This window comes from Eriocheir sinensis, chromosome 49, assembly GCF_024679095.1.
Source record: "Eriocheir sinensis breed Jianghai 21 chromosome 49, ASM2467909v1, whole genome shotgun sequence".
Classification (NCBI taxonomy): Eukaryota; Metazoa; Arthropoda; class Malacostraca; order Decapoda; family Varunidae; genus Eriocheir; species Eriocheir sinensis.
Window position 1 is genome coordinate 10212571 of NC_066557.1, and position 20853 is coordinate 10233423.

Here is a 20853-nt window from a genome sequence, read left to right on the forward strand (position 1 = left end):
GCCCGCCAGATTCTCCTGGAACGACTTTAATGGAATAATGGTGTTCATTTAAGAGGAGAGAACACATGGAGGTGCCTGTCCTCCTGTAAGGCCCAGGCCAGTGTTGGTGAGGGTGTGGCTGGCCAGCAGTGACCTCAGAGGCTCAGGGGGGCCTTCAGGTGCCAGGCTGCTGTGGGCCTGGGCAGGGTGTGGGGAGGCGGCCCACACGAGCCTCTCAGCTGAAGGTAATGTCGCTGCTTCTTGGCAATAAAAGACATGAAAAAATCATGTTCCAATTAATATTGCACTAAACCAAGGGAACCCACCCCTCACTGCTGCCACCTTGGGCATTCACGGCCCAGCCACATCCCCAGACTCGGCGCCGCTGCAGCTGTCCTCCGTGTCCGCCGCTGTGCCCGTGTCCGTGCTGGGCGTTTCCACCCTCATGGTTACCTTCATATGCAAGTTGTCCCACATCTCATACACATGCTCCAGGGTCATATTGGGTGGCAGGGGCAGAGGGAAAAAATGAAAAGATATAGTTTGCAGAATATCAATGATTTGAAACATTGCAACCCTGCCCAGGCTGGGTGTGCGCACCTTCTTCTTCATAAAGACTTCCACCATGCGGCAGACAGTGGAGGGGGAGACTTGTACCAGCCTGATGCTCTTAAAGGTGCGCTTGATGCGCCGCGCCAGGATCACGGCGTCCTCAGCCTCCTTATCCTCCACACACATCAGCAAGAGGTGGACCCCAACCCTTGGAGACACAGACTTGCTGGGGAGAGCCCTGAAGATGCTGAGGAAAATGATCCTCACCTCCTGGAGACACTTTGTATGGTGGGTCAGCTGGATCAGCTCCTCCAGAGATGTAGGGTCCGGCACCAACACCTTCATTGAGACAAGATTGCTCCTTTGCTGCCAGAGGGCACGGTACCCCTTGGTGCTGAGCCTCCCAGTGAAGCTAATCAGGCTACAGAGTGAAGCAGAGCCACACAGGGGGAGGAGGAGGCTGTCACAGGGGCTGGGTAGTGGCACACAGAGAGAAAAGATGCCGTGCAGGTGCACCCTGACGTGGGCCTTGGCCAGGCAGTGCAGCAGTGGCAGCAGGTGAGGAAGGTTGTCTGATTTGTCGTGGAGCTCAATGGTGATGCAGGCAGGGGCCCGGATGTCAGCCAACACGGCAGATGCTTGCACATGGGCGTCAGTCACCTTCCATTCCTCTGTGAGGCGAGGCTGCACCTCCCGGGCCATGGTTGGGCAGCAGGCCGTGCGGCGCACCACCTCCAGCCAGGGACAGTGCCGGCACTGCTCCAGCAGCTCAGCCAGCACCTTGGCCCGGCCCTCACTCAGGCTCCCCGCGGCGGCCAGGCTGGCGGCCGCATCCACCAGTATGTCCAGGAAGTGGTCCAGGGTGGTGGGGTTGGCAGCAGTGGTGATGGTTAAAGCAGCAAGGGAAGCAGTGAGAGTTGCAGTGGTGGTGGGTGTGGTGCTGGTTGTGGTATTGGTGGTGTCAGTGGTATTGTGCATGGCGGTGGTGTCAGTGGTGGTATTGGTGGTGTCCGTGGTGCTGGTGGTGGGCGGGCCAGGCAGCAGGAGGGCCCTCAGCTCCTGGGCGGTGAGGTCCTGCAGCAGCAAGGTGTGCAGGTGCTGGGCGGCCAGGACACTCTGCTGGGTGTGGTGCAGGAAGCTGTGTTTTGGCCCGGGGCCGCTGCGACGCACCAGGAAGACGGAGAAGCAGTCTGTGTAGGGCAGCATCAGCTGTATGGCCCGCTCCCTCAGCAGCCGCTCGGCCGCCTCGTCCAGGGCCACGAAGCAGCCCCGGCCCCGCATGGCCAGCGCCTCCCTACACAGCGCCGCCACCCACTGCCTCACGCGCTCCCTCACCTCCGCCTCTGTCAGCCGGCTCCCAGCCCGCGCCCTGGCCACCAGCTTGGCCACCAGCACCTCCTGGATGGCCGCATACAGGCGGGTGAGGGGAGCCCCGGCTGCCTCCCCCAGCCGGCCTTCCTTCCACAGGCGCACCGCCAGCACCAGCTTGAGGGGGTTGTGCAGCTCCCCCAGCAGCCTGGGGTCCAGCTTTTGCACCTCCTGCAGGAAGGCTTCGCACTGTGCCTCCACTCCCACCTTCTTGCCGCTCCCTTCCCTCTCTCCCTGTGTTACCTTGCCCTCCCCACCCCCTGAACTCTCCCCTTTTGGTTCTTTCCCCCTGTCCTCTCCTGCCTCCACCCTGCCCTCCGTGGCCTCCCCTGCTGCCTCCTGGCCATCCTGGAGGAGGGTGGCCAGCAGTGTGTGGAAGCCCTGCTTGGTGAGGCCGCAGTGGGTGGCATAGCAGGGTGTGGCAGCAGGGGCCAGACAGGCGTCCAGCTCCTCCCTGTAGTGTGGCTGGCAAGTGACCACCACCACGTGGCCGCCGCTGCTGCCGCTGCACCACTCCACCAGGCGCTGCAGCAGGTCCCGGGCGTCCCCCGAGGCCTCCTCGAAGCCGTCCAGCAGCCACAGCACCCGCAGCACCCCCAGCAGGCCCAGCACCTCCTCAGGGTGGCAGCGGCGGCAGGTCTGGGGCAGCAGGTCCACCAGCAGCAGGCGCGTCAGGTCCCTGGTGAACACCTGCCGGCACTCCACCACCACCACCTCCGCCGCCGCCGCCGCAGCCTCGCCCTGCAGCCACGCCTCCGCCAGCTGCCTGCAACAACACCACCACCGTCACCACCACCATTACGCCCCCCCGCCTGGCCAGGGTGGTGGGGGCCGCTGGCCAGCCCTGGTAAGGATATGACCAGAGGACCCCACCACGCCAGGCACTGCAGGCTGACAGGGCCACAAATGTGCACCCTGGCCACCCCCACAGTAACACAACCAGCCACAACAACAAGGCACAGGCAAGGCTGGGCCGCCAGACTCGCCCGTCCAGGCCACTCACCAGCAGAGGGAAGACTTGCGAATCCCGTCTCCCACCACCGCCAGCACCTTCGGGGGCTGCCCCTCCTCCCCTCCAGGCCCCTGCAGCAGCTGGTCCAGGGCTACCGCATGTGCTCCAAGGGCCCAGCGCAGCAGTGGCGGTGACAGCCGCTGCGCCCTGCTGCCTGACTGCTCCCACAGATCCTGCAGCTCCGTCCTGGCCAGCAGTGCAAACTCCTGTGGAAGCATGGCTGAAGGGGGCACAGAGGCCTGGATGTGGGCCAGCCTGTCCTTGACGCTGGCCACAGCCGCCTCCACCTCTTCTGCCGGCCGTTCTGAGCGCTGGCCGGCCTGCCTCAGGGAGTGGCAGAGCAGCCCTGACAGCTCCTGCAGCAGGGTGTCCAGGCAGCCGTCTGACATGTGCATGTACTGGACTGTTTCGTGAGTCAGCTTGTTCCGCTCCTGCTTGATGAGGTACAGCCGGTGCTCCAGACTCGGCTGCTGCCCCACCTCGCCGGGGCTGGTCCAGTCTGGGCCGTCCGGCCTCAGGCCACAGGTGAGCTGCAGCAGCTGGTACAGCAGCGTTATGTCCATGGTGGCCGGGTCATCCTGGCGCTCCAGGGCGGCCCTCTCCATGGCCCCGATCCCCCTCCTCTTGACGCCCTCACACTCCCGGACACGCTGCCCCACGTACACCGGGGGCTGGTGGCGGTGGTGGTGGTGGTACAGCCAGTCAAACACCCGCCACACCTCCTGCTGGGCCACCTTGAACACCGCGCTGCTGTACCGTGAGAAGTTCACGTTGGCCATCTGCTGCCCCGGCCCAGCCATGGCGGCGGCGGCGGCACCTCGGTGGCTCTCCCCTCGCCGCCTCACTGGGCCTGCAGGAAGGACAAAGGTCAGATGAGGTCAGGCAGGGTGGCTCCCCAACCCCACCACCAGCTGCCAGGTGTAAACTACTCACCTGTCCACCACCCATCAGCACCGCTACACTACCATGCCACGCACCAGATGTGTCACCACCACTGTCCCCTGAGCACGATACTGTAACGTGTGTGTTGTGCCCTTCACCGAGCCCCTCCGCCCACCGCACCGCTCAGCTGTGTCCAGGGGGCTTCGTGGTGCAGTGGATAGCACACTCGGCTCACAACTGAAAGAGCCCGGGTTCGATTCCCGGGCGGAGTGGAAAAATTTTGGCAGCTTTTCCAACACCCTACGCCCCTGTCCACCCAGCAGTGAATGGGTACCAGGTATTAATCGGGGGTTGTGTCCTGTCTCCTGGGGTCTGTTCCCTTCTCCTATAATTCCTTCCCCTTCTGTCTCTCTCCGGCATATGACCACAGATGTTGCGCTGACTAAACAAAACTTTACAAACTTTCAGCTATGTCCACAGTGGTCCAGATCCCTCAAGGGGCTCTGTGCTGCGGCGGGACACAAAGGCTCACAGCCGAATGTACAGATTTACTTTGAGGAGGTTCAGTGATATAATTTTTGGTATTATTATTATTCTTTTTTAGTTTTGTGTACTATTTAGACAATGTTAATCAATTAAGGATCACTTGTTAATTATGCCAAAATCCATCTTAGACCAAGTAATATTTCTCTAAGGGGAAGTTCACCCCCATAACCCCTTCAAACAACCCTGCCAATCCCTCCCAGTCATGTCACTCAGTGGAATATATCACAAGCAGACCCATAGGCATGCAAGCTGGGGGGGGCAGCTGCCTCCCCCAGATTTGGGCAGACATACATTCTTCAGACAGAGTAGCCATCACATCAACCTAAGAGGACCATTGAACAGGCGGCTCGTGAGCCAAATCTGGCCCTTGGGTGGTTTATTTCAGTAAGAGCCATCATATTTTTAGTATTGCATCAAAAGTATAGCCAATACTCATTATGTACTCAGTTCAATTTGATTTTTTAGGGTTTGTTTATCAATAGTAAATATGGGTCAAATTTAGCAATTAACCTTCATGCAGGGGAGGGCGGTGATGATTCGGCCACTTTTAAAAAAATATTTTTAGAAAAAAAAAGTTGAAGAGGTAGTGCAATTTTGTTGATCTCAAAATATTCCTTCGTCATTTGGCTCTTTAGTTTGTTAATATGACACCTGTAGCTGTTTCCTGTTTTCAGATGAAGGTGACAAAACACAAGTTTTTAAATTGTCCGAACCATCCCCAGCCATGGTGATGGTTTGGCCAGGGAGGTGGAATGGTACGGACACTCGTATTATTCGGCATAATAATATAACTCAAGTTGATCGGCTAATAAACAAGAATATATCTATTACAAGACATTTGTATAATCACAAAAGTATCCTCTCAGTATTTAAAGGAAAAAATTAATTAAAAGGAGAACTATAAGAAATATCTCAAGAATTTTGGAATTATGGCTTCCTTTTCTTTTCACAAGCATAATATCTGAATATAAATCAACCAAATTAACTGCTTTATAACTGTTGCAACACCTATAGCATGTAAATTAATATAAAATTAGTAAAGATCATGAAAAATCAACTGTCCGAATCATCACGACTATAAAAAATAAATGGTGGTCACACTCCACTTCAAGCACGAGAGCTGGGTGTTCAAGTTATGCGGCACTACCTTTGCCGTGCATCGCTGCGTCACCGTAATAATGTGCATTTCACTACTTGCCATATTCTTCAAGTGAGAGCTTACGATACACCCTGAAAACAGTACATACAAGATGAAAAAAAAAAAAAAAAAATCAGACTTGCATAAAAAAAACAGTAGAGGGCATGACTGCCCTGTGTGGGCCAAGGCAACAAAGTTTTGCACATTTACACAAAATCTCACGGCATTCAGTCCCAAACATTTTATAATAAATGCGATGTCCGGACTATCCTACTGTCCGAATCATCACCGCTCTCCCCTACACACACATATATATATATATATATATATATATATATATATATATATATATATATATATATATATATATATATAGATATATATATATATATATATATATATATATATATATATATATATATATATATATATATATATATATTATAATTTTTTAGACATTTTCACCTATTGTGCTGGTTGGCTTTCTTGGGGGGGCCTGATGGTTGGCACCAGCCCAGTGTGGCGTAGGCAAGTATTTATAATGGTGCCATCTAGCATTGGCTCATGCTGCCCCCCAGAGCTCATCTTAGAACCTACAATCAATCTATCTATCTATCTATCTATCTATATATCTCTATCTATCAATCTATATCTATATATCTATATATCTATATATATATATATCTCTCTCTATATATATCTATATATATATATATATATAGATATATATATATATATATATATATATTTATATATATATATATATTTATATATATATAATTGTTTAATTTACAGGCAAAACATTTTGGGCAAACAAACATTTTGAGAAGGGTCCGTGTGCATCAAGAGCAGACCCACACTCTTTCTTTTCGCTTGTGACAATGCTAATATGAAACAGGAGGGCTTAGCTTAGGTTAGTGTGCTATGGTCTGTTCCAGTGAGTGTCATAACAACGCTCACTACAGGGTAAGTTTGGGACACTCACTAAGTTGCACATGGCCTCAGTGTTCATCTCCGTCTCTTTGGCCCTTGAGCCTGTGGGGGGCAAGAACTCACCACCACAGGACCAGTTTACCGGCCCAGCAGGTTTCCCTACCAGCTATGTGACAAGTTTCTTATAGCAGAATCTACCCGTTTACTGCAGCTGACCACACCCAACACTACCCAGCATCTCTGCCTTCTCTTCAAGTACTGGGCTATTATTGAATGAACAAGTGCCTTCATTCCATCTTGGTTGCAGAGTCTACGCCCAAGTTCACAGCACTTTTAGTTCTATTCAGTTTAATGTCTCATCAGAGCTAGGGCTCCTGTCTTATGCTGCCCCGCCCCCTCTGTCCCTTAGGTCGGTAATTCGCCTCACATCAAGTACTTCCAAATGCCAAAAAGGACATTATTTTGGTTCTAATGAGTACTTTTAAGTTCATGGTACAGGAGAAGCATCAAACTACCACCAGGGCCATTAAACTATCCCTGGAAAGGCCCAAAACTCCTACGAAACATGTGTCAAATATGTGCTAATAATCACGTACGATACCAGTCTTTGTTTCGTTACCTTCGTGTATTGCACCTGCCAAGTGTAGTTCCTTGCAGTGTGTTTCCGCAGGCCGTCACGCAGCACCTGTCAGGCTGAGGTAACACTAAGAACTTGTCACCAGGGCACCGTGATAACTTGTACAGTCCTTGTAACATCCTTGTCCCCCTCCTCTCCTCTCGCGCCAACACGTCGTTTTCTTTACAGCTGTGACGTCATATTGCGCGCGGGGGGAATTAAACTACTAGAACGTATATGAAACTTAATTGTATTCAGGGCGAGAAACTACACGTATATAACTTGTAACCGTGGCTAGAAACTACACGTATGTGACTTGTAACCATGGCTAGAAACTACCCATAAATAACTGGTAGCTTGGATTTTGTGATAACTTGTACTGCAGCATCGAACCATATCTCCCTCTATCCGGCCACTCTCAAGCTCTCATTTACTTGCAGCATCCCTATCCCCCTCAGCATCCTTCTATCCTTCAACTATCAAGCTCTAATTTACTTGCAGCATCCCTATCCCCCTCAGCATCCTTCTATCCTTCCTCTCTCAAGCTCTCATTTCCTTGCAGCATCCCTATCCCCCTCAGCATCCTTCTATCCTTCCTCTCTCAAGCTCTCATTTCCTTGCAGCATCCCTATCCCCCTCAGCATCCTTCTATCCTTCCTCTCTCAAGCTCTCATTTACTTGCAGCATCCCTATCCCCCTCAGCATCCTTCTATCCTTCCTCTCTCAAGCTCTCATTTACTTGCAGCATCCCTATCCCCCTCAGCATCCTTCTATCCTTCCTCTCTCAAACTCTCATTTACTTGCAGCATCCCTATCCCTCTCAAGCTCTCTGGTAGTACAGTTACTGGCATGCAGCATCATATATGTCCCTCCGGCCTCTCGATCCCCGCGCTCAGTCCCAAACCTCATTTTCTATACTACTGTGACGTCATATATTGCGCGCGCGGCCGGGAAATCATTAATAAAGTAGCTATACGTATAAGGATTAGGCATGTAGAGAGGAGTTATGCAGATTGTGTTGGGAGGAGGATCTACTGAGGATGGAGGAACGTAACAGGCTCTCATTAATTATAACTATTTTCCAAGGCCACACCAAAGAATAACCAGGTTTCCTTGGCCGAGTTTCTCATTCAAGATAAGTCGGGTTAAACTATCACTATATAGCATCATAAAACAGTCAACGAAAATCCCTAAATGCAGGCTAAAATTTCTCGAGCTATTCATGAATCCAGTATATAATGCCCATCCCAGCTAGCCTTCAAGTCAATACTGTACAAAAAATAGACAAAATTTTAGAAGTTGATTGATTGATAGTTTATTGTTGCAGGTAAACAACAAGGGAGAAGGGAGGAACATGCCATCCCAACCCCCAGGCTACATCTATAAGAAAATAGGTATATATATCTCATATGTCAGCTAGTTACTACCTTTAATTAAATGAATATAGTGCTAAGATCGTTTCGTTTTTAGGATAATAACAAATATTTTGTGTAAACTTAAAATTGACACTACGTTGTATTTACACAAAATATTTGTTATTATCCTAAAAACGAAACAATCTGAATACTATATGACCTTATTCGATTATTCAGTTATTTAATTAAATCCATTTAAAGGTAGTAAATATCTGACACATGAGAGGAAGAGGGAGGCGTTGAGAGTGTGGCAAGGCGCGGGGCGGTGCTGACCTTGGCTGACCCCCAGCCGCCACCTCCCGCCCGCCAGATTCTCGTTGAAATACTATATTATCTTTGCAGGAGCAGCATCAGTGGCCCTTTTTTTTTTTCTCTCCTAAGCTGCCTCCTCCACTGCAGAAGAAAATAAGTAAGGGCAAGGACTTGAGCACACACATTCCTCACTTTAATCACAGCCATACAGCGTGAGTACAAGAATACTGTGTCCCAAGCATTGCTGCCAGAATACATTGCAGCAGATATAGTGACTAGCAGTACTGTATAAAAAAATCTACTATATAGTCGTTCCAGGAGAATCTGGCGGCTGTGGGGTCAGCTAAGCCCCGCCCCTGCCACACTCAGCACCTCTCGCTTCCTCTCATATGTCAGATATTTACTACCTTTAAATGAATCTAATTAAATAACTGGATGATCCAATAAGGTCATAAAGTGTCAAGATTGTTTCGTTTTTAGGATAATAGATTTTGTGTAAATACCACAGCACTTGAGTTTTTTTTTTTTTTTTTTTTTACGTTTTTGCCTATTGCGCCGGTAGGCATCTTCCCGGTGGGGCCTGATGGTCGGCCCAGCCCGTTCTGGCGCAGGCGAGTGTTTATAGTGGCGCCATCTTGCATTGGCTCATGCTGCCCCCCGGAACTCGTTCTTGATTCGCTTGGACGGCTTCCTCTAGAGTCCGGGTTGATGGGTGGTCTTCAGGACAGCATGTGGGTAGTTTTAAGCCACTCGGCGGTGACTGAAAAATCCGAGTGGTAGCGTGAGGATTCGAACCCGCGTTGTCCATCGCGCGGCGAATGTGGGTCCAGTACGCTATCACTTCGGCCACCGCCTTCCCAAAAATACAATGTTGGAATACAACGTGGTCAAGTGTTGTGGTATTTACACAAAATGTTATTATCCTAAAGACGAAACAATCTTGACGCTATATGACCTTATTGGATCATCCAGTTATTTAATTAAATTCACTTAAAGGTAGTAAATAACTGACTTATGAGAGGAAGCGAGAGGTGTTGAGAGTGTGTGGCAGGGGCGGGGCTTAGCTGACCCCACAGCCGCCAACCCCTGCCCGCCAGATTCTCCTGGAACGACTTTAATGGAATAATGGTGTTCATTTAAGAGGAGAAAACACATGGAGGTGCCTGTCCTCCTGTAAGGCCCAGGGCAGTGTTGGTGAGGGTGTGGCTGGCCAGCAGTAACCTCAGAGGCTCAGGGGGGCCTTCAGGTGTCAGGCTGCTGGGCAGGGTGCGGGGAGGCGGCCCACACGAGCCTCTCAGCTGAAGGTAATGTCACTGCTTCTTGGCAATAAAAGACATGAAAAAATCATGTTCCAATTAATATTGCACTAAACCAAGGGAACCCACCCCTGCTGCCACCTTGGGCATTCACGGCCCAGCCACATCCTCAGACTCGGCGCCGCTGCAGCTGTCCTCTGTGCCCACAACTGTGCCCGTGTCTTTGCTGTGCCTTTGTCCCACATCTTATACACATGCTCCAGGGTCATATTGGGTGGCAGGGGCAGAGGGAAAAAATGAAAAGATATAGTTTGCAGAATATCAATGATTTGAAACATTGCTACCCTGCCCAGGCTGGGTGTGCGCACCTTCTTCTTCATAAAGACTTCCACCATGCGGCAGACAGTGGAGGGGGAGACTCGTCCCAGCCTGATGCTCTTGAAGGCGTCCTTGATGTGCCGCGCCAGGATCACAGCGTCCTCAGCCTCCTTATCCTCCACACACGTCAGGAGGAGGTGGACCCCAACCCTTGGAGACACAGACTTGCTGGGACAAACCTTGAAGATGCTGAAGAGGAAGATTGTCACTTCCTTGAGACTCTCCGTGTGGTGGGTCAGCTGGATCAACTCCTCAAGTGCTGTAGGTTCCAACACCACCACAGTCATTGAGACAAGATTGCTCCCTTGCTGCCGTAGGGTACGGTATCCCTCTGCACTGAGCGTCCCAATGAAGCTAATTAGGCTACAGAGTGGAGCAGGGCCACATAGGGGGAGGAGGAGGCTGTCACAGGAGCTAGGTACTGGACCCATGGATAAGGTAGAATGGATATGCAGGTGCACCCTGACGTGGGCCTTGGCCAGGCAGTGTAGCAGTGGCAGCAGGTGAGGATGACTGTCAGGGTTGTTGTGGAGCTCAATGGTGATGCAGGCAGGGGCCCGGATGTCAGCCAACACGGCAGATGCTTGAACATAGGCGTCAGTCACCTTCCATTCCTCTGTGAGGCGAGGCCGCACCTCCCGGGCCATGGTGGGGCAGCAGGCCGTGCGGCGCACCACCTTCAGCCAGGGACAGTGCCGGCACTGCTCCAGCAGCTCAGCCAACACCTTGGCGCGGCCCTCACTCAGGCTCCCCGCGGCGGCCAGGCTGGCGGCCGCTTCCACCAGTATGTCCAGGAAGTCCGGGATGAGAAGAACATATAAATTATTGAGTTTATCTATGGTGTTGTTGTTGGTGGTGATGAGAGCAGCATTGAGATCTTTGAAAGCACCAACAGAAGCTTTGAAATTAGCCATGGCTTGGAAGTGAGCGATTGCGGTGAGAGGACTGACAGAAGCAGGGTAATCTTTCAAAGCACCAACGGAATCTTCGAGAGCAGCAGCGGAATCATTTAAAACATCAGTGGCATGCTTGAGAATACCATTGATATTAATGACAGCAAAACAGGAATTAGTGATAGCAACACGGGAATTAGTGAGAGTAGCAGTGGTGGTGGTGAGAATGCTGTCAATGGTGGGGGTGATATCAGCAAAAAGGGAGCCTTTGACAGCAGCAAGGGAATCTTTGAGAGCAGTAGTGGAAGATATGAACCTAGCAATGGCGGTGGTGTCAGTGGTGGTGGTGAGAGCAGCAGCGGAATCTTTGAGAGCAGCAGCGGAATCTTTGAGAGCACTAACGGAAATTTTGAAAGCAACAAGGGAATCAGTGAGAGTAGCAGTGGTGGTGGGTGTGGTAGTAGTGGAGAAATTGGTGTCAGTGGTATTGGTGGTGGGTGTGGTGGTATTGGTGGTGTCCGTGGTGCTGGTGGTGGGCGGGCCAGGCAGCAGGAGGGCCCTCAGCTCCTGGGCGGTGAGGTCCTGCAGCAGCAAGGTGTGCAGGTGCTGGGCGGCCAGGACACTCTGCTGGGTGTGGTGCAGGAAGCTGTGTTTTGGCCCGGGGCCGCTGCGACACACCAGGAAGACGGAGAAGCAGTCTGTGTAGGGCAGCATCAGCTGTATGGCCCGCTCCCTCAGCAGCCGCTCGGCCGTCTCGTCCAGGGCCACAAAGCAGCCCCGGCCCCGCATGGCCAGCGCCTCCCTACACAGCGCCGCCACCCACTGCCTCACGCGCTCCCTCACCTCAGCCTCTGTCAGCCGGCTCCCGGCCCGCGCCCTGGCCACCAGCTTGGCCACCAGCACCTCCTGGATGGCCGCATACAGACGGGTGAGGGGAGCCCCAGCTGCCTCCCCCAGCCGGCCTTCCTTCCACAGGTGCACCGCCAGCACCAGCTTGAGGGGGTTGTGCAGCTCCCCCAGCAGCCTGGGGTCCAGCTTTTGCACCTCCTGCAGGAAGGCTTCGCACTGTGCCTCCACTCCCACCTTCTTGCCGCTCCCTTCCCTCTCTCCCTGTGTTACCTTGCCCTCCCCACCTGCCTCCTCCCCACCCCCTGAACTCTCCCCTTTTGGTTCTTTCCCCCTGTCCTCTCCTGCCTCCACCCTGCCCTCCGTGGCCTCCCCTGCTGCCTCCTGGCCATCCTGGAGGAGGGTGGCCAGCAGTGTGTGGAAGCCCTGCTTGGTGAGGCCGCAGTGGGTGGCATAGCAGGGTGTGACAGCAGGGGCCAGACAGGCGTCCAGCTCCTCCCTGTAGTGTGGCTGGCAAGTGACCACCACCACGTGGCCGCCGCTGCTGCCGCTGCACAACTCCACCAGGCGCCGCAGCAGGTCCCGGGCGTCCCCCGAGGCCTCCTCGAAACCGTCCAGCAGCCACAGCACCCGCAGCGCCCCCAGCAGGCCCAGCACCTCCTCAGGGTGGCAGCGGCGGCAGGTCTGGGGCAGCAGGTCCACCAGCAGCAGGCGTGTCAGGTCCCTGGTGAACACCTGCCGGCACTCCACCACCACCACCACCTCCGCCGCCGCCGCTGCCGCCTCGCCCTGCAGCCACGCCTCCGCCAGCTGCCTGCAACAACACCACCACCGTCACCACCACCATTACGCCCCCCCGCCTGGCCAGGGTGGTGGGGGCCGCTGGCCAGCCCTGGTAAGGATATGACCAGAGGACCCCACCACGCCAGGCACTGCAGGCTGACAGGGCCACAAATGTGCACCCTGGCCACCCCCACAGTAACACAACCAGCCACAACAACAAGGCACGGGCAGGGCTGGGCCGCCAGACTCGCCCGTCCAGGCCACTCACCAGCAGAGGGAAGACTTGCCGATCCCCGTCTCTCCCACCACCGCCAGCACCTTCGGGGGCTGCCCCTCCTCCCCTCCAGGCCCCTGCAGCAGCTGGTCCAGGGTCACCTCTGCTCCAAGGGTCCAGCGCAGCAGTGGCGGTGACAGCCGCTGCGCCCTGCTGCCTGACTGCTCCCACTGATCCTGCAGCTCCGTCCTGGCCAGCAGTGCAAACTCCTGTGGAAGCATGGCTGAAGGGGGCACAGAGGCCTGGATGTGGGCCAGCCTGTCCTTGACGCTGGCCACGGCCACCTCCACCTCTTCTGCCGGCCGTTCTGAGCGCTGGCCGGCCTGCCTCAGGGAGTGGCAGAGCAGCCCCGACAGCTCCTGCAGCAGGGTGTCCAGGCGGCCGTCTGACATGTGCATGTACTGGTCTGCACAGTGACTCAGCTTGTTCCGCTCCTGTTTGATGAGGTACAGCCGGTGCTCCAGACTCGGCTGCTGCCCCACCTCGCCGGGGCTGGTCCAGTCTGGGCCGTCCGGCCTCAGGCCACAGGTGAGCTGCAGCAGCTGGTACAGCAGCGTTATGTCCATGTTGGCCGGGTCCTCCTGGCGCTCCAGGGCGGCCCTCTCCATGGCCCCGATCCCCCTCCTCTTGACGCCCTCACACTCCCGGACACGCTGCCCCACGTACACCGGGGGCTGGTGGCGGTGGTGGTGGTGGTACAGCCAGTCAAACACCCGCCACACCTCCTGCTGGGCCACCTTGAACACCGCGCTGCTGTACCGTGAGAAGTTCACGTTGGCCATCTGCTGCCCCGGCCCAGCCATGGCGACGGCGGTACCTCGGTGGCTCTCCCCTCGCCGCCTCACTGGGCCTGCAGGAAGGACAAAGGTCAGATGAGGTCAGGCAGGGTGGCTCCCCAACCCCACCACCAGCTGCCAGGTGTAAACTACTCACCTGTCCACCACCCATCAGCACCGCTACACTACCATGCCACGCACCAGATGTGTCACCACCACTGTCCCCTGAGCACGATACTGTAACGTGTGTTGTGCCCTTCACCGAGCCCCTCCGCCCACCGCACCGCTCAGCTGTGTCCAGGGGGCTTCGTGGTGCAGTGGATAGCACACTCGGCTCACAACTGAAAGAGCCCGGGTTCGATTCCCGGGCGGAGTGGAAAAATTTTGGCAGCTTTTCCAACACCCTACGCCCCTGTCCACCCAGCAGTGAATGGGTGCTAGGTATTAATCGGGGGTTGTGTCCTGTCTCCTGGGGTCTGTTCCCTTCTCCTATAATTCCTTCCCCTTCTGTCTCTCTCCGGCATATGACCACAGATGTTGCGCTGACTAAACAAAACTTTACAAACTTTCAGCTATGTCCACAGTGGTCCAGATCCCTCAAGGGGCTCTGTGCTGCGGCGGGACACAAAGGCTCACAGCCGAATGTACAGATTTACTTTGAGGAGGTTCAGTGATATAATTTTTGGTATTATTATTATTCTTTTTTAGTTTTGTGTACTATTTAGACAATTTTAATCAATTAAGGATCACTTGTTAATTATGCCAAAATCCATCTTAGACCAAGTAATATTTCTCTAAGGGGAAGTTCACCCCCATAACCCCTTCAAACAACCCTGCCAATCCCTCCCAGTCATGTCACTCAGTGGAATATATCACAAGCAGACCCATAGGCATGCAAGCTGGGGGGGGCAGCTGCCTCCCCCAGATTTGGGCAGACATACATTCTTCAGACAGAGTAGCCATCACATCAACCTAAGAGGACCATTGAACAGGCGGCTCGTGAGCCAAATCCGGCCCTTGGGTGGTTTATTTCAGTAAGAGCCATCATATTTTTAGTATTGCATCAAAAGTATAGCCAATACTCATTATGTACTCAGTTCAATTTGATTTTTTAGGGTTTGTTTATCAATAGTAAATATGGGTCAAATTTAGCAATTAACCTTCATGCAGGGGAGGGCGGTGATGATTCGGACACTTTTAAAAAAATATTTTTAGAAAAAAAAAGTTGAAGATGTAGTGCAATTTTGTTGATCTCAAAATATTCCTTCGTCATCTGGCTCTTTAGTTTGTTAATATGACACCTGTAGCTGTTTCCTGTTTTCAGATGCAGGTGACGAAACACAAGTTTTTAAATTGTCCGAACCATCCCCAGCCATGGTGATGGTTTGGCCAGGGAGGTGGAATGGTACGGACACTCGTATTATTCGGCATAATAATATAACTCAAGTTGATCGGCTAATAAACAAGAATATATCTATTACAAGACATTTGTATAATCACAAAAGTATCCTCTCAGTATTTAAAGGAAAAAATTATTTAAAAGGAGAACTATAAGAAATATCTCAAGAATTTTGGAATTATGGCTTCCTTTTCTTTTCACAAGCATAATATCTGAATATAAATCAACCAAATTAACTGCTTTATAACTGTTGCAACACCTATAGCATGTAAATTGATATAAAATTAGTAAAGATCATGAAAAATCAACTGTCCGAATCATCACGACTATAAAAAATAAATGGTGGTCACACTCCACTTCAAGCACGAGAGCTGGGTGTTCAAGTTATGCGGCACTACCTTTGCCGTGCATCGCTGCGTCACCGTAATAATGTGCATTTCACTACTTGCCATATTCTTCAAGTGAGAGCTTACGATACACCCTGAAAACAGTACATACAAGATGAAAAAAAAAATCATCAGACTTGCATAAAAAAACAGTACTGAGGGCATGATTGCCCTGTGTGGGCCAAGGCAACAAAGTTTTGCACATTTACACAAAATCTCACGGCATTCAGTCCCATACGTTTTATAATAAATGCGATGTCCGGACCATCCTACTGTCCGAATCATCACCGCTCTCCCCTACACACACACATATATATATATATATATATATATATATATATATATATATATATATATATATATATATATATATATATATATATTATAATTTTTTAAACATTTTCACCTATTGTGCTGGTTGGCTTTCTTGGGGGGGCCTGATGGTTGGCACCAGCCCATTGTGGCGTAGGCAAGTATTTATAATGGTGCCATCTAGCATTGGCTCATGCTGCCCCCCAGAGCTCATCTTAGAACCTAAAATCTATCTATCTATCTATCTATGAGAAGGGTCCCGTACGTGTACGCCCAAGAGCAGACCCACACTCTTTTCGCTTGTGACAATGCTAATATGAAACAGGAGGGCTTAGCTTAGGTTAGTGTGCTATGGTCTGTTCCAGTGAGTGTCATAACAATGTTCATCTCCGTCTCTTTGGCCCTTGAGCCTGTGGGGGGCAAGAACTCACCACCACAGGACCAGTTTACCGGCCCAGCAGGTTTCCCTACCAGCTATGTGACAAGTTTCTTATAGCAGAATCTACCCGTTTACTGCAGCTGACCACACCCAACACTACCCAGCATCTCTGCCTTCTCTTCAAGTACTGGGCTATTATTGAATGAACAAGTGCCTTCATTCCATCTTGGTTGCAGAGTCTACGCCCAAGTTCACAGCACTTTTAGTTCTATTCAGTTTAATGTCTCATCAGAGCTAGGGCTCCTGTCTTATGCTGCCCCGCCCCCTCTGTCCCTTAGGTCGGTAATTCGCCTCACATCAAGTACTTCCAAATGCCAAAAAGGACATTATTTTGGTTCTAATGAGTACTTTTAAGTTCATGGTACAGGAGAAGCATCAAACTACCACCAGGGCCATTAAACTATCCCTGGAAAGGCCCAAAACTCCTACGAAACATGTGTCAAATATGTGCTAATAATCACGTACGATACCAGTCTTTGTTTCGTTACCTTCGTGTATTGCACCTGCCAAGTGTAGTTCCTTGCAGTGTGTTTCCGCAGGCCGTCACGCAGCACCTGTCAGGCTGAGGTAACACTAAGAACTTGTCACCAGGGCACCGTGATAACTTGTACAGTCCTTGTAACATCCTTGTCCCCCTCCTCTCCTCTCGCGCCAACACGTCGTTTTCTTTACAGCTGTGACGTCATATTGCGCGCGGGGGGAATTAAACTACTAGAACGTATATGAAACTTAATTGTATTCAGGGCGAGAAACTACACGTATATAACTTGTAACCGTGGCTAGAAACTACACGTATGTGACTTGTAACCATGGCTAGAAACTACCCATAAATAACTGGTAGCTTGGATTTTGTGATAACTTGTACTGCAGCATCGAACCATATCTCCCTCTATCCGGCCACTCTCAAGCTCTCATTTACTTGCAGCATCCCTATCCCCCTCAGCATCCTTCTATCCTTCCTCTCTCAAGCTCTCATTTACTTGCAGCATCCCTATCCCCCTCAGCATCCTTCTATCCTTCCTCTCTCAAGCTCTCATTTACTTGCAGCATCCCTATCCCCCTCAGCATCCTTCTATCCTTCCTCTCTCAAGCTCTCATTTACTTGCAGCATCCCTATCCCCCTCAGCATCCTTCTATCCTTCCTCTCTCAAGCTCTCATTTACTTGCAGCATCCCTATCCCCCTCATCATCCTTCTATCCCTCTCTCAAGCTCACAGTTACTTGCAGCATCCCTATCCCTCTCTCTCAAGGTCTCTGGTAGTACAGTTACTGGCATGCAGCATCATATGTGTCCCTCCGGCCTCTCGATCCCCGCGCTCAGTCCCAAACCTCATTTTCTATACTACTGTGACGTCATATATTGCGCGCACGGGAAATCATTAATAAAGTAGCTATACGTATAAGGATTAGACATGTAGAGAGGAGTTATGCAGATTGTGTTGGGAGGAGGATCTACTGAGGATGGAGGAACGTAACAGGCTCTCATTAATTATAACTATTTTCCAAGGCCACACCAAAGAATAACCAGGTTTCCTTGGCCGAGTTTCTCATTCAAGATAAGTCGGGTTAAACTATCACTCTATAGCATCATAAAACAGTCTACGAAAATCCCTAAATGCAGGCTAAAATTTCTCGAGCTATTCATGAATCCAGTATATAATGCCCATCCCAGCTAGCCTTCAAGTCAATACTGTACAAAAAATAGACAAAATTTTAGAAGTTGATTGATTGATAGTTTATTGTTGCAGGTAAACAACAAGGGAGAAGGGAGGAACATGCCATCCCAACCCCCAGGCTACATCTATAAGAAAATAGGTATATATATCTCATATGTCAGCTAGTTACTACCTTTAATTAAATGAATATAGTGCTAAGATCGTTTCGTTTTTAGGATAATAACAAATATTTTGTGTAAACTTAAAATTGACACTACGTTGTATTTACACAAAATATTTGTTATTATCCTAAAAACGAAACAATCTGAATACTATATGACCTTATTCGATTATTCAGTTATTTAATTAAATCCATTTAAAGGTAGTAAATATCTGACACATGAGAGGAAGAGGGAGGCGTTGAGAGTGTGGCAAGGCGCGGGGCGGTGCTGACCTTGGCTGACCCCCAGCCGCCACCTCCCGCCCGCCAGATTCTCGTTGAAATACTATATTATCTTTGCAGGAGCAGCATCAGTGGCCCTTTTTTTTTTTTTTCCTAAGCTGCCTCCTTCACTGCAGAAGAAAATAAGTTAGGGCAAGGACTTGAGCACACACATTCCTCACTTTAATCACAGCCATACAGCGTGAGTACAAGAATACTGTGTCCCAAGCATTGCTGCCAGAATACATTGCAGCAGATATAGTGACTAGCAGTACTGTATAAAAAAATCTACTATATAGTCGTTCCAGGAGAATCTGGCGGCTGTGGGGTCAGCTAAGCCCCGCCCCTGCCACACTCAGCACCTCTCGCTTCCTCTCATATGTCAGATATTTACTACCTTTAAATGAATTTAATTAAATAACTGGATGATCCAATAAGGTCATAAAGTGTCAAGATTGTTTCGTTTTTAGGATAATAGATTTTGTGTAAATACCACAGCACTTGAGTTTTTTTTTTTTTTTTTTTTTTACGTTGTTGCCTATTGCGCCGGTAGGCATCTTCCCGGTGGGGCCTGATGGTCGGCCCAGCCCGTTCTGGCGCAGGCGAGTGTTTATAGTGGCGCCATCTTGCATTGGCTCATGCTGCCCCCCGGAACTCGTTCTTGATTCGCTTGGACGGCTTCCTCTAGAGTCCGGGTTGATGGGTGGTCTTCAGGACAGCATGTGGGTAGTTTTAAGCCACTCGGCGGTGACTGAAAAATCCGAGTGGTAGCGTGAGGATTCGAACCCGCGTTGTCCATCGCGCGGCGAATGTGGGTCCAGTACGCTATCACTTCGGCCACCGCCTTCCCAAAAATACAATGTTGGAATACAACGTGGTCAAGTGTTGTGGTATTTACACAAAATGTTATTATCCTAAAGACGAAACAATCTTGACGCTATATGACCTTATTGGATCAGTTATCTAATTAAATTCACCTAAAGGTAGTAAATAACTGACTTATGAGAGGAAGCGAGAGGTGTTGAGAGTGTGTGGCAGGGGCGGGGCTTAGCTGACCCCACAGCCGCCAACCCCTGCCCGCCAGATTCTCCTGGAACGACTTTAATGGAATAATGGTGTTCATTTAAGAGGAGAAAACACATGGAGGTGCCTGTCCTCCTGTAAGGCCCAGGGCAGTGTTGGTGAGGGTGTGGCTGGCCAGCAGTAACCTCAGAGGCTCAGGGGGGCCTTCAGGTGTCAGGCTGCTGGGCAGGGTGCGGGGAGGCGGCCCACACGAGCCTCTCAGCTGAAGGTAATGTCACTGCTTCTTGGCAATAAAAGACATGAAAAAATCATGTTCCAATTAATATTGCACTAAACCAAGGGAACCCACCCCTCACTGCTGCCACCTTGGGCATTCACGGCCCAGCCACATCTCCAGACTCGGCGCCGCTGCAGCTGTCCTCTGTGCCCACAACTGTGCCCGTGTCTTTGCTGTGCCTTTGTCCCACATCTTATACACATGCTCCAGGGTCATATTGGGTGGCAGGGGCAGAGGGAAAAAATGAAAAGATATAGTTTGCAGAATATCAATGATTTGAAACATTGCTACCCTGCCCAGGCTGGGTGTGCGCACCTTCTTCTTCATAAAGACTTCCACCATGCGGCAGACAGTGGAGGGGGAGACTCGTCCCAGCCTGATGCTCTTGAAGGCGTCCTTGATGTGCCGCGCCAGGATCACAGCGTCCTCAGCCTCCTTATCCTCCACACACGTCAGGAGGAGGTGGACCCCAACCCTTGGAGACACAGACTTGCTGGGACAAACCTTGAAGATGCTGAAGAGGAAGATTGTCACTTCCTTGAGACTCTCCGTGTGGTGGGTCAGCTGGATCAACTCCTCAAGTGCTGTAGGTTCCAACACCACCACAGTCATTGAGACAAGATTGCTCCCTTGCTGCCGTAGGGTACGGTATCCCTCTGCACTGAGCGTCCCAATGAAGCTAATTAGGCTACAGAGTGGAGCAGGGCCACATAGGGGGAGGAGGAGGCTGTCACAGGGGCTAGGTACTGGACCCATGGATAAGGCAGAATGGATATGCAGGTGCACCCTGACGTGGGCCTTGGCCAGGCAGTGTAGCAGTGGCAGCAGGTGAGGATGACTGTCAGGGTTGTTGTGGAGCTCAATGGTGATGCAGGCAGGGGCCCGGATGTCAGCCAACACGGCAGATGCTTGAACATAGGCGTCAGTCACCTTCCATTCCTCTGTGAGGCGAGGCCGCACCTCCCGGGCCATGGTGGGGCAGCAGGCCGTGCGGCGCACCACCTTCAGCCAGGGACAGTGC

The 20853-nt window shown here is 51.3% G+C and overlaps 1 protein-coding gene across 13 annotated transcripts in view; it reads right to left on the reverse strand.

The window, feature by feature from the left end:
• Positions 1 to 20853, reverse strand: part of LOC126981880 (uncharacterized) — a 28030-nt gene continuing 7177 nt past the window's right edge. Inside the window, exons 1-4 of one of the 13 annotated variants that reach the window (XM_050833487.1) lie at positions 16924 to 18002; positions 13118 to 13973; positions 10318 to 12880; positions 1 to 579 (exon numbers count right to left, since the gene is read on the reverse strand). In XM_050833487.1, the coding sequence (XP_050689444.1) occupies positions 331 to 579; positions 10318 to 12880; positions 13118 to 13926 (3621 nt within the window). In that variant the 5' untranslated portion in view covers positions 13927 to 13973; positions 16924 to 18002 and the 3' untranslated portion in view covers positions 1 to 330. Of the gene's footprint in view, positions 2512 to 10090; positions 12881 to 13117; positions 13974 to 16923; positions 18003 to 20853 lie in introns of those variants that run through there. The other 12 variants (XM_050833486.1, XM_050833489.1, XM_050833485.1 and 9 more) reach the window with 12 other exon arrangements.